At 37.1% G+C, this 14,062-nt stretch overlaps 1 protein-coding gene across 3 annotated transcripts; it reads right to left on the reverse strand.

Annotated features, from left to right (window-relative positions):
* Nucleotides 1-1,987: 1,987 nt before the first annotated feature.
* On the reverse strand, nucleotides 1,988-12,742 carry LOC111713756 (zinc finger protein 678). 3 transcript variants are annotated; one of them, XM_023488702.1, is made up of 11 exons: nucleotides 12,724-12,742; nucleotides 12,434-12,518; nucleotides 11,711-11,771; nucleotides 11,036-11,103; nucleotides 10,486-10,600; nucleotides 9,144-9,386; nucleotides 8,537-8,700; nucleotides 7,698-7,757; nucleotides 6,223-6,583; nucleotides 5,453-6,043; nucleotides 5,014-5,181 (listed from the first exon to the last, which is right to left on the reverse strand). In XM_023488702.1, exons 2-11 carry the CDS (start codon nucleotides 12,497-12,499, stop codon nucleotides 5,174-5,176), a joined length of 1,737 nt encoding a protein of 578 aa, XP_023344470.1. In that variant the 5' UTR covers nucleotides 12,500-12,518; nucleotides 12,724-12,742; the 3' UTR covers nucleotides 5,014-5,173. The 3 variants fall into 3 exon arrangements, with proteins under 3 accessions (XP_023344468.1, XP_023344470.1, XP_023344469.1); XM_023488701.1 differs by lacking the exon at nucleotides 5,014-5,181 and having other exon boundaries at nucleotides 5,198-6,043; XM_023488700.1 differs by lacking the exons at nucleotides 5,453-6,043; nucleotides 6,223-6,583; nucleotides 7,698-7,757; ... (5 more) ...; nucleotides 12,434-12,518; nucleotides 12,724-12,742 and adding an exon at nucleotides 7,289-7,470 and having other exon boundaries at nucleotides 1,988-5,181.
* Nucleotides 12,743-14,062: the final 1,320 nt, after the last annotated feature.

The following is a 14,062-nucleotide window of genomic DNA, read 5'->3' on the forward strand; positions in this document are numbered from 1 at the left end:
TGTTTGTTTTCTGTTTTTTTTTTTATTGGTTCGTCACTGTCAGTATCTGAGTCCGAGGTATTATGTTTAATTGGATCCCAAGGTTTTGGTAGGTTTGTTTTGATTGATTTTAATTCTCGTCTTGGGGGGGAAGTTCTGTATGTTCTTGAGGTTGTTGATTTGTGAACTCGCATTACTTTGTCGATTGAGATGTTGTTTGAGGCATTTCTTAGTTGAGATGGTTTGTTGTTGAGTGGATTGGTGAGTTTCTGAACATTTAGCTGTTTTCCTGACCTTTCCGTGACTAGAAGGGTTTCACGGATATGGTGTTTTTTTGGGTTTTCAGTCAGCATTACTATATCTCCTGGTTTTATGTTTATTTTAGGTGTGAGTGGTGGGGTTTTGTGGCTGTTCGTTCTTGTTTCTAGTTGGTTATTTGCAAGTTTCTTATCATCCAATTGTAGATTTGTGTTTGATAACCTGTCTCTGGAGAACATTATATCAGCTGCTGACAGTTGACCTTTTCTTCTTAGTTTGTTGTTGATAATGTTTATTGCTAAGGAGAGAGTCGTTTCATTTATTGGGGCTTCTTCTTTGACTATTTTTTTTAGTTCTGTGTTGAGTTCTGCTATGGCTTTATCAACACAGGCATTGGAGTTTTTGTTGAGTGGACTGCCTATTTCCAGTGTTATGTTGAGTTGTTTAAGTTGAGAGTTTGGTTGGTTGGCTAGTGATTTGAATGCAGGGGCTCCATCGGTTCTGATCAAAGTGTGGTTGGGGTGTTTGATGGTTTGTGTTATTTTAATGATTCCGTCTTGTAGGCTGGGTATGGTTTCGTCCGGTATGAAGGCGGCAGTTGTGAATCCTGAGAATTGATCACGGCAAACTATGATCTTCTGTTTGGCTCTTCTGAGAACATCTATGGCTAAGTGTGTCCCGGGTTCAGTTGCATTAGTTTGGGTGTTAAAGGTTTGTAGTTGTTTTGGTAGAATTTGAACTGATTTGCATAGTTGACAATTGGCATACATGTTTTCAATGATTGAAGATGAGGACATAGTGAAGAAATACTTGTTGAAAAATAGCTTCATTTGTGATTTGGCGGGATGCTGAAGTTTTATATGGAGTTGATTGAGGAGTGATTCAGCATATTGTGATGGGATAACAATTCTTTCTTGTTTGGTGGAGGATAGAGGGATGGTGTGTTTTACGACCAGCAGTCCATCAGTTGCGATTGTAGCTTTGTCTGCAATTTTTCTTGTTTCAGAATTGGTTTTACCTGTTTTCTTTGAGGGGGTTTGGCCTGTTGTAAGGCAGGTAGTGGCGTTGATACATGCTTTGTCTTTCAGTTGTACAGCTTTCCATGCTGATCTATTCATGAAGGATGCTGTTGATTTTCCAGAGATGATGTCATGTACGGCATTGAGTTTGACATCAATGACAGTATCAATGTGTTGGTTGACATAGTTGCAGATTTGACATAGATCAGCTGAACATTCTGTGGCAGATCTTGATTGAAAGTCACCTGCTGCATTTTGTCCTGATTTTCCGGAGACATGCTGGATGTCATATGAAATTTTGCTTAGGTTATTAAGGAATGTTTGGATCCTTGGTGAAAGGCTGAAGTGACCTTTGGCAATCTTGTTTGCAGCATCAATGACAGTTTTGCTGTCTGGACAGATGATGACTGGTTTGTTGGATTGCTTTATATAATCATAGAAAGCTTCAATAGCTGTTCCAACAGCAGAGGCTTCTATTTCGCACGGAAACCATTTGGTTACATGAGGTTTTAGTTTGACTGAGTAGAATCTGACAGTTTTGATCTGTCCAGATGGTGTTCTAGCTTGAAGAATCATACCAACTGCTGGTGGAGTTCTGGCTCCGTCACATGTAATGATTAGTTGGTCTTCAGCTTGTGGGAGGTATATGTTTGTCATGCTGTCTATATGTAATTGTGCTTTATGGAATCTTTTTGTAAGTTCTGGTGTCCATGTTACAGCGTCTTTGCTGTCTTTACCACCCGTGATTGTGTCAAAAGGGGTCTAGTATGGAAGTGAGGTTAGGAGTACAGTCCAGGAAGGTTTTGTAGAGCCCAATCCATGATCGGAGATCTTTGATGGTTTTGATATGTTCTGGGTGAACATCAGCGAGTGCTTGTTTTCGGTGTGGAGATGGGGATAGAAATCCGCCTTGATTCCAGACCCAACTAAGGATGTCAACTTGTTTTGGAAAGAGCACTGTTTTCGATGCCGATATTTTGAGGTTATTTGCCTGAAGGATGTTCATGAGTTCTTTAAAGTTTTGAATTGCATCTTCTATGGTTTCTCCTCCAGTGAACATGTCATCTGCTATTTTGACACATTTGCCTGCTTGTAGGGGCTTGTGTAGTACTCTTGCTAATAGTTCATCTTGTTCTTCAGTTTGCCCAAGAAGTCCTTGGATGCTTCTCTTGAAGTATCTTATTCCTCCATATGGTGTTTGTATTGCGCACCATTGATAAGCATCTGGATGTAAATGGTTTTGGAAAAATCCTTGGTACAAGTCTGTTTTGATGATGTATTTCCATTTAGCAATTCCTGCATAGACTTCCTGAGGTTTGGTCACTTTGGTTGGGAGGTTTTTCAGGTGTTTGCTAATAATATTGGCGTTTACTACTAGTCTGACGTCTTCTTTTCTCAGCTCATTGTTGGGTTTGTTTTTAGCTTTTTGTTTTTTTCTGAGAAAGCAGGGTGCAACACATTGTACAATAATGTTGTCCTCTTGGGGAATGCCTAGAACATTTTGATGAGTTAGTTCATCACATAGTTCTTGGAGAAGACCATTTAGTTGTGAGTTGTAGGCTGGGCATAATACCTTTTTAGAGCTTGGACGCTGTTCATTTGCCCAGTTGAGTCTACAAAAGTGTTTTCCTGAATTATGATTGTATCCTTTTGAGAGATCATTGTTGAATACATCTTTGTTGACTTCTAGTGTCTCTTGTACGATTCTAAGTTGTTTTGCAGTTAGTGCGGATTTGTTGATTTTTATTTCATGGAGATTGTTGTTGTTGCATGTGGATTGTTGTGGCATGTATTTGTAGTCTTTATCTTTATCATACATGTCCTTTTGCTGAACTTTGTTAATCTGGAATTTGTGTGGGTGTTTTCCAGGGTGAATGGGCTTGTTAAGATTGTTTTCGATCTCTATTTCACCATTATTAATGGTACATATTTGAGGAAGTGGCCAGGTGGCAAGTTTGTTTTCTAGTCTTGGTTCAACTGTTACTTGTGTGTAGTCTGGAAGTGGAACCTTAATTTGAATTGTTTGTTGAGGTAGAATGACTTTGTTGAGTTTTTCTGAAACTATTATGTTGTTGACATGTGTTGGTAGCGTAATATTTCTATTTGTTTCAGGGACTACATACTTTCCTAGAATGGTTATGGTTTTGTTATTGATGCTTTGTTCTACCTTGTTGTCTTTCATGAAGTTGTTCCCAGCTATTGTGTTGGTGTGGAGATTTGGGAGAACTAGGGCATGGAAGTCTACTACCCAGTTGTTTCTGTTCAGCTGTTCGTGTATTTCTCCAACTGATTTTAGGACTGTTTTGTTGTCGGCTAATTTTGCTAGCTGGGCATTCGGATATATTGTCCAGTTCATTTTTTTTGCAAATTCTTGCTTAACGCATGATACCCATGATCCTGTGTCTATGTCTAGGTGAATTAGTTTGTCGTTTTGGTAAAGTGTTAGTATTTGTGACGGCACAGGGGAGATATGATTAATAGATGGAAATACCTGTTCATGTTCGTGCTGAAGTTGGTGTTCATCCTCCTCATAACCGTGCATGATTGCTATCATGTTTAGTTCATCATCTTCGGAGGGTACTATCTGAGCCATTTTGATGCCTTTGCTCTGAAGGCCTACCTTGTCACGTTCTGATAGAGATGGACATGTCAGGTCACCTATTTCATGGGATGTTACAACCTGTTTTGGCCGCCGGGATACATGACAGAGTCTACAGAATTTCAGGTTGATTTGTGCACTCTGTGGACGGTTGGGTTTGGATTGACGGTAGTTTTGGCGAGGTTTGGGGTTGAATCTTGTGTTGGAAAGTTGATATTGTATAGCGTTGAGTGGGACATCTGCATTGTCTAGATCCTCTATTATTTTTTGCGCATTGGAGAGGATATCTTGCTTGAAATCCATCAGAAACTTCTCATTTTCCATCCTGGGACCATAGATTTCTCTTATTTTACTGGGCAGTCTGCTGTCAATTAGTTGCAGGACTGACAAGAGAATGTGATCCTCGAATGTTGGGGATAAGGTTTCCTGGGTTGGTAATGTTAGATTTTTCCATTTTACAACCGTGCCAGATGGTTTCATGTTCTCCAAAATCTTTGATCTGTATGCATTGTAGACAGTTGTTGCTGACATTGTGGATGGGTCCCATTTTATATCAACTATGTTGAGGAAGTCTTTCCCTCTGTGGGTGATTTGGTAGATATTCTTGATCTCTTGCCAAATCCATTCAAAGCTGGTAGCTTGTTGTAGGATGGTCATATATTGGTCTTTATAACAGCAGCCTGCTGTTATAGTGAGGAAGTTGTGAAGTTGTCTTCTTCTGAGTCCAATTTCACCATTTTCATCTGGGGTTCCAAGTTGCAAGATTCTTCTGTCGTCGACTTCTGCCGCGATCCATGATGAGTATGTTCCTCTGGATGTGAAGAGTTCAAAGCTTTCATCTTGATTGAGATAGTTGATCAATTCATTTTTCCAGGTTTGGAAATCAGTATCTGTGACGCCATCTCTAGGGAGACGCTCCGGTTTGCTGATTTTAATTTTACTCATTATGAGGTGGAGAACAATGAAGATTTATTCTGTAGGACCGCTTCGCCGAAACGGAACTGAGGAGTTGGAGGGTGCTGAGCTACCGCTGCCACCACGATAGTGTGGAAACAGCTCACCTTGCTATCCTTCTCTTCGGGGAATATTCTCTGTATGGAAGGAGACCAACGGGTAGCAAACAAATAGATGGTTACATATCCCGGCAGATCTTCATTCTTTCTGTAACAGCAGAGCTTCTGGATGTTTGTCCTCTGGGGTGCACAAGACACATTGATAAAATAAGACAAGTACAGAAGTATTGTCTTAAGGCACCCCAGGGGTCAAACATCACGAAGTGATGCTCTGCTGTGGCTGGTCACACCACAGCTGTCAATCATCAGACTCCTGAATATAACAAATATCAGTAGTCTGTGTGTATTGTCGCTAGAAGTTGCATCACAAGGAAGAAAATTGGAAAAGAAGAAGAGTAGTGCAGAAAATGATGTTCAACTGTTTAATTGCTTTGACCATCATCTTTTTACTTTGAACATACATATTGTTCAACATTAAAATTTGGAGAAAAAAAAACGTTAAAATATACATAATTTTTCGTCTCTGATCCTTCAGGACATCTGGATATTTCGTGGAATATTATTTCTAGAAAGGTGAGAAAGACCTTGTTGATGTAAATCATGTCTGTGCAGATCTAAGACATGATTATGTAAGTCTGTTTGATGGATGTGATCCCTATTGACTAGTTGTTGGTGTATTTGCCTACTCGGATCATGATGAGCCCCATCATGGCGTAGAGCTGGCCGGGGATGGTTTGTGTTCAAATTGTCTTGGACTCCATGTTTCTGGAACATGTGTTTCTTCAGTTTATCTTGTCTTGTTGACGAATATTCACAGTTATCACATGTATATCTTAATCCCTGGTGCTGGATTTTTATGTGATGATTTAGATTACTTATAAGGGTGGCAGAGTAATCACAGTGATCGCATTTGTGCCTTACACCTTCATGTTTACTTTTTTTGTGATGCTTTAACATTGGAAGTCTGGTTGCAGAGTACTCACATTTATCACAAGGATAACGTACTCCTTCATGCAAATTACGTATGTGTTCTTTTAAATGTGATACATGGTTTGCTACATACTCGCATTGATCGCAGGGAAATTTAACCCCTTCATGGACCCTTCTCTTGTGTTCCTTCAGACTGTACGTTGTAGTTGCAGCATATGAACAGGCATCACAGGGATAAGTAACACCTACATTAACAAAACATTTTGATTATCAGATCTTAATTTCGTTTTAGTTAACAACTTAAAAACTTTTATCAGGGTTATTTATCACCTTTTCCTAAACCACAAATTCTGGGATAACAAAGATTAAGGTCGGGGGGGAAAAAAAGTTTAAGATAAAATTTATAACAAAATGTTTGTAATTCCTTCGTGCTTGTTCTGTTTGTGTGCTTTTAATTTGGGCAATTGTGTCGCGACATATGCACACTGATCACATAAATATTTAACTCCTTCATGTTTACTCTTCTTGTGTTTTACCAGATTCGACCTATGGGTGGCTGCATAATCACATTGATCACAGGGATATCTAACTCCTTCGTGTTTAGATCGTTTGTGTTCTATTAAACTCCCCAGCTGTGCTGCTACATGACTGCACAAATCACAATTATATTTCACTCCCTCGTGTTTACTTCTCTTATGTCTTTTCAGATCAAACATTGTTGTTGACGTGTGTTCACATTCATCACAGTAATATCGAATACCATCGTGCTTAGAGTTAATATGAACCTCAAACCATCGCACTTTAATATTTCTCAAACAAATTTAGAAAATTGATATAAAGTTGTCCAGTAATCCTTTGAATCTTAAGTTTACTGTTTTTCACGTTCGTTTACCCAGAAAAGATGAGATTATTCAATTTTTACATTCATGGGTCACTGCAGCTGTAACCTTCTTACGGGGTCATATAAGTCAGTATACCATAAAAATTTTTGGTTAACCGACTTAGGGTCAAACGACAAACGGTCAAAAACGCGACAAAAGGTCAAAATGGAAAAAAATATTTTGTGTATTATTTCAGGATTAGTTTAAGATAATTTCTTGGCCGAGCGCTGCAACTTGGACAGGCTATAGGGGGCCGAGCGCTTCGGGTACTAGTTCTAATGAACATAAAAATAGTCTAGATGAAATTTTGCCCGTTTGTCGCACTTTTTGACCCTATATCTTTGACCATTTGTCGTTATACCATTAGTCGCGTTTTTGACCGTTTGTCGTGTGATCCTAGGTCGTTTTACCCTATGTCGTTTGACCCTATGTCGATGAATAAAATTTTTGGGGAACATCTGTTAGTATTAAATGAGTTTCAGGTCGTCATCAAAGTCTCGTACTTTGCAGGTGACCCTGTACTTAAAGGGATTGTTCACCTGTAAAAAATACACACAATTCCCTAAAATCTAAATATCTATTTCTGGAACACAACTAAGCCTGACTCACCAACCAAATGTGTTCATGAGCGCAAGAATGTCCAAAACTGAGAAAATCTCGCTTTAAGGTGTATTTCACGGATACTGCAGCAAGATATTCAACGCGCCTAAAGCTAATAATTTATTTTCATAAAATTTTTCTAAAATTTGCTTGTAGGTTGCGCGAATTTTTGCGAAAAAATTTATTTACGGTGGAATCCCTAGTTCAAATTATTTAGAAAATCCATGAGATTCAAATATTTGTATTTTGAAAAAGATGAACATTGTACAGTCCCTAGAATTCATGTTTCGATCAAGATTTATCAATATGTGGAATGATGTAATGCTTATTATCAGACCCTTGAAATATGAACATAAATACACCAATGTATAAATTGATAATTGTGTTAAAAAAAAAAACAGAAGAAAAAGTGCGATGCCTTGAGCTGAGAGAAATGTGCAGCAGTGTAATCACATTTCTCACACGGGTACCCAATCTCCTCCAATAAATAAATATGGATTTTAATAATTTTCCAAAAACAACCAAATCCAAAAATTTCTAATGAAAATAAAATAATTTCATTTTTTTATTATTATTTTAAAAAAAATATTTAGAACAATGAATTCACTTTCCTTTTCCTCCAAATAATTATGAATGGTTTGGATCAGTATTTTAAAATTTTTTTTTCGCTGAAACTTAATTAACCATTAAAATGTATAAAAAAATAGACACATATTATTAAACATAAATATTAAATAATCCATTCGGAAGTAATATTTGCACCTCAAAAGGACTGTTCGTAGTTTCAAGCAACCCTCCATGCAAAGAGGGGATTGTTGATTTACAACGGTACCCTTAAACCCGCTCAGCGGAATTTGCAGCTGATCATACAAGCGGATTTAGATATGTTTACACACACACACCTCTGTACTCGACGAACATACAAAGGTTTTAAGGGTACCGTTGTAAATCGGGCATTCCCCTCTTTGCATGGAGGGTTTAACTTGAAGTTACGCTAACAGTCCCTTTAAAGGGACTATTGTTGTAATTTAAGGTGACGCTCCGTATGAAGACAAACATGGATGACTCATTCATTATAAATCAATCAAAGCTTTGAATCGGATTTTTAATTGAAATTGTGTTTACAGTCCCTTTAATATGCCGTACAGTGGGGAAAACGAAAATGTGAACTTTAACCCCCCCCCCCTCCCTAAAACAATGATCTAACATACTAAAGCGGGGAAAATTACTTTTAAACCGAATTAAAATTTAATTTACCTTGTGAACCTTTCGTTTGTGCTTCTTCAAGTGAACCAACTTTGACGCAACAAATTCACAATGCGAACATTGGAAAAAATTGTCGGAAGAGAATTTATCCTCAGCAGGGTCCAAACTGTTTTCGGTTTCGTCCTCTAAGTCCCCAACCCAGTTCTCATCATCTTCTGAAGTTTATCATTCAGAGATAACAAATTTAATATAAATAAATGTTTTACCGCATTCGACCAATATTACCGACCTATGATTCCCCATCAGATGGAGGTCAAGTTTCTTAACGCCCCTTAGGACAGCTATGTAAAATAACTTGCTCTGCGAAGTTTTCGGGAAAAAAATCGGGAAATTAAAGATTTTACTTAACCATGGCTTCCCTCGACCGATTTTGGCTTAAAAACATCACTCGCTGCGCTCTGGATGTTCGTTAGGCAAGATTGGTCTTGGTAAATTAAAATTCCATTAACTTCCCTGTAAAGTAGTTGTAAATAATTACAACCCCAATCCCGGTGAGGGGATGGGTTCGTCCACCCCAATAGTTTTTATTATTGACGTAAAAACAGTTTGTAAAGAAAGCCCGACCATGAGTAGGTTTAATNCATCATAATTCATCTACCTCTCTTTAAAAATCCCTGCGCCCCGGCTTCATCATTACATTCAATTTTGAGTTCTACAATCGGTTGAACATACTCTTCATCTTCGGTTTCATTTCCTCCGCTGTCGTTGATCTCATGATCACCATTCTCAAGATCAGTATCATGGCTCTCATTAGTCTCAATAATCTCAGCTTCATTCCTCCTTAATCTTCTCCGGTCTGGCCGCTGTTGGGTCCGAGATTTCTTTCTTGCCGGCCTGTCATCTGCAGATAAAAAAAAATGCTACTCCGTGTTTACAAAGAAACTAATGTTCCCTGGGGAAAGAAACGAATTTCTAGAAAAATTGGAGGAATATAAAAAAAATAATTGACAGTTTAACAAAAAAATGCTATTTGACCAGAGCTGGGAGCTCTTGTATTGTGGATATCGAGATCACTGATTGATCTAGATCGATCCAAAGTGTAATTATACCCTGAAAGGATATCCGAAATGAAGAGATAAAAATAAAAGTGCCCATAGTGGATATCGAGGCTAAGCGATCGGGATTATAAGTATCCAACAGAAAGGTTCCCAGCTCAGTGGTAAAAAACTGTAGTAGTATAAATCCCGTGACCGAATTTCAAGCATTTATACCGCGTCGCTGAACCGTCCAAACCGGTTCAAATTGAGCGTCGGCTCAAATCTCAAAACACTGAATACAATTTCAAGTGGAACCAACCATGTTTGCAGAGTCGTGTCTCAAATTCAAAGAGAGGGGTTATGGTCCATTCAAAACTGTGTTCTTGAACCCTTCTCTCAGCAAAAATTGTGTCAATTATTTTTATTAAAAAATTGATAATTTTCAATCGAGGTTTATCTTGCGAATTTATGCAGCAGAGTTAAAGAAAAAACTGCAAGAATTTCAGAAAGAAAAACGTCGATGCTTTCCTAATTGCTGCTCGATTAAAGGTTTAAAGGGTATCGTTTTGAATCGGGCATGCACCTTTTTAATGACGGGTTACTTAAAATCAGTCCTTTTAAAATTACGTCAACAGAGTAAAATAAAAATGTAGTTTAACCTTTTAGATGGTAGTATTTAGTAATCTGTACCTTTAGATGGTAGTATTAGTAATCTGTACCTTTAGATGGTAGTATTAGTAATCTGTACCTTTAGATGGTAGTATTTAGTAATCTGTACCTTTAGATGGTAGTATTTAGTAATCTGTACCTTTAGATGGTAGTATTAGTAATCTGTACCTTTAGATGGTAGTATTTAGTAATCTGTAATCTGTACCTTTAGATGGTAGTATTTAGTAATCTGTACCTTTAGATGGTAGTATTTAGTAATCTGTACCTTTAGACGGTAGTATTAGTAATCTGTACCTTTAGAACTCTTTATAGAAGGCAGGTGATGACTTTTCTTAAGTCTGGAGACTAGAAACTCAAGATTTACAGATTCAGTATTTTCTGGATTCAAATCTACCAATACATTCCGAACCTAAATAATAAATAAAAAAACTGATATATCATATAACTAGAACTCCCTTCTACTCTAAAGAACCCCCTCCCCCCCTATGTTCAATAATACCTAAATAATCCTAAATTGCACATCTTATGAAATAATTTTTATTGAACTCTCATTTTCGTATTGTTTATTTGTATTTGGGTTAAGTTAGGTTAAAACAAATTCTTTGCCCATCGCTTCCATAAGATCTAATATATATATGGGTATTAGAGGGGGGGGGGGCGGTGCCTACTTTAGTATGAGTTTTAAATAAGTAATTCTACTTAGTAGCTTAGAATTAAGTAAGCCTCGTAAAGATTAAGTATTTTGAGACATTTTAAAAAATAACAGAAAATTTTGCATTATCGTTATTTCTTAATTGTAATTATTATCATTATTATTTTCAATATTATTATTATAAATACCAACCTGAGATTCTGGAATATTCGAGGAGTGGAGTAGCTTCAACATTAAAATCTTATCTGGGTAAATGTATCCTAAGACAAGAAAAAAATAGCAGAGGTGATTTTTTTAGAAAATTACCCCTCTCCCCTACACCGCCCAAACCTGGAAAAATGAATAAAATTGGAGGGAAAAAATAAAAAAACTGTACATCAACTTACAACTTCCCACATTTTTGGATCTTTCCCCTTATAAAGAATCATTTTTCAACAATAATTTATTCTAAAAACTCTTTTAAAATGAAAAAGACAAGTATTTAAAAAAAAATAAGTAAAATTGATGAGGAACACCGACCGCCATTGGAAGCAGAAGGGGTGGTAACATCACTTAAATGTGCTATCTACTTAATTGAACGCCCCCCCCCCCAATTAAAGAGTAGCTGGCCAACAACAAGGTAGATATCGTCTTTATCTATCTGCTAAATTTTGAGAGTTTTCTTCTTCGTCTTTCCCGTATAAATCCGCAAGTAGATTTTAACAAAATCCCGCAATTTGAAATCATCAATTTTCAGTTAGAAAACAAGAATAACATCATGATGTTTGAAAACATATACGATGGTTTCAATGGTACCTTGTGAATTGGGCATCTAATAAGGGTCACCAAAAATAAATATTCCACAGCGGTTTTTTCTAAAGAAAATACCTGCACTCTCCAACTTTACTCTTCTCATGTTCCAAACAAACACAAAATCAGAGAAACTTTCCTAAAGTTAAAAATATTTTAGGAATTTTCAGCAAATTTTTCTAAATTGAGAAAAAAATTTTAACCATTTTGACCCTTTGATGGTTAAGTATAATCTGTTTTCAATTCTAATCATCTATATATAATAAAGTTCTTCGTTCAAATATATATATCTAAATAATCAGCTTCAAACTAAAACATTTTAATATATTTCAGGATCTCAATATATACTTTTATATATATAATATATATGTTAGCTATAGCTGGTCAAACGGCTTTCCTAAATGGGCTGAATTTTTTAAGGACCCCATGGATACCCTGGGGGTAACATAAGCTAAAAAATCTAAATATTTTTTCTTAAAATTGGATTTTTTTTCTAAAAATCGATTTTTTTTCTTCAACAATTCTTTTTTAAACTTGAAACTTTTTTCTAGTGATTCTAAAATTACACGGTCAAAGCCGGGTACTTCAGCTAGTATTTACTATTATAGTCTTGGTTCCAATGGTTCGTGTTTTCGGTGCAAATTTGGGATATTTAGATTTTTAGAAAAATTTTACAGAAATTTCTCCAGGAAAATTTGAATATTATTGATGCCGTTAAGATTAATATGATTTAGACAAAAAAAGTAGATAGATAGAAAGCATGAGATAATAATATAAAATTAATGTGTAGAGAGTGAAAACCTTTGAACGCTTGAATTCTTCAAAATGCTTGAACGTTTCCCATAATTCAGTACTCAGCAAACCCATTATTATTCACTCACCAATTCTGAAATATATATATGATTTTTGTTAATTTTCTAAAGAATGATTTTTGAATCCCCCCCCCTCCTCCTATCAATTTGGTATGCATGTATTCATATAAGTAACACATGGACATTTGACATAGCTAGTTAGACATCTGGCCGTATAGTGCTAGGTTCCCCAGCAGTAGTAGCCTGTCCTAGCCGCGGCGCTTGGCCCCATAGCCTCACCTGACAACGACCCCCAGCCCCCTTGCCTATCCTAGCCCCAGCCTATACCTGAAATGATACAAATTAATATAATTAATTTTGTTAAAAAATAGTTGAAATCAAAATCATGTACAAAATTAATGGAAGGGGAGGTAAGGGGGAAATAATTGAAAATTTGCTTTTGAATCTATGTATTCAAAATTATACGGCTAGAAAATGCCTGCTCTATCTTCTTGCGCTCCTAATTTTTTCAGGGGGGGGGGTCCCACAAAAACTTGGGCCGGATCGGTTCAATCAGCCATTTTTCTGACGTTTATTGGATACAATTATATTACACACAAACAGACAAGCAAAGTATATATATATATATATATCGATTGATATGATTAATTGATTGACGTTCATTTCTATGGATGGTGTATTTTTGGACCTACGCCCATCCCCTCTACTGCCCATCCGACCTACAATTGCACGTGGTTTTAACAGCTGTGGTAGGTCGGATGGGCACATTAAAAACAGCATATTGGTGCATCCGACCTACTTTAAGCTGTCGCATGGACACGTTAGTNCCATCCGACCTACGAAAAGTGCCCATCCGACCTACGAAAAATGCCCATCCGACCTACGAAAAGTGCCCATCCGACCTACAAAACTGAGTGGCCGTCATGCTACAAAAGCTGCTGAATGTAGGTCGGATGGGCAAGAAGATATGCCCATCCGACCTACAGCTGTCGTAGGTCAGATGTTGCAGTAGGTCGGATGGGCAGTATAGCGGATGGGCAATAGGACGGATGGGCAGTAGAGCGGATCAACATTACCATTTCTATGTGCATCCAAAGGCGAGCGCCTTAAATGTATATAGATAGTAACGACTATCAATCTCTGGTCTAATTTGTTTTGTTTACAAATTGCTATGAAGAATTCTTTTGCCGCGTCTTTCGACCTTTTCGAAAGCTAAACTGAAGACGACGTTTAAAACAAATTAAACATAATATTAGATCGTAATCGGTCAAAATTACGACTTTCGAGACTAATCAGATAATTTAAGAAGAATGAATTATTTCGAAAAATTAAATAAGGCAATTATAGGAATTTTCTTGCGGAAAATGCTTATGGGTTTTTGAGTATTTATGGGGTTGTTTAGGCGTTAAAACTATACATATATATACAATATGATATGTATGCAATGCTCCGGGACCCTCTGGATAATTTAATTTTATTAAATTATTCACTAGATCGACGCGCAACCAGGGGCAGAAACAGTAATTCTCAGGGATGAGCCAACACAGAATTTCTCTTCAATTTCCAATCGCACATCCGTGTGCTCCAGCGGCAGCGGTTATGTTGGGGTTATTCACCC

The sequence above is a fragment of the Eurytemora carolleeae genome, unplaced genomic scaffold (genome assembly GCF_000591075.1).
Source record: "Eurytemora carolleeae unplaced genomic scaffold, Eaff_2.0 scaffold1465, whole genome shotgun sequence".
In the NCBI taxonomy this organism is placed as follows: Eukaryota; Metazoa; Arthropoda; class Copepoda; order Calanoida; family Temoridae; genus Eurytemora; species Eurytemora carolleeae.

Bases quoted from the DNA above. Each gene is read 5' to 3' on its own strand.
- LOC111713756 (XM_023488700.1), bottom strand. From the start codon at position 4,800: ATGAGTAAAATTAAAATCAGCAAACCGGAGCGTCTCCCTAGAGATGGC.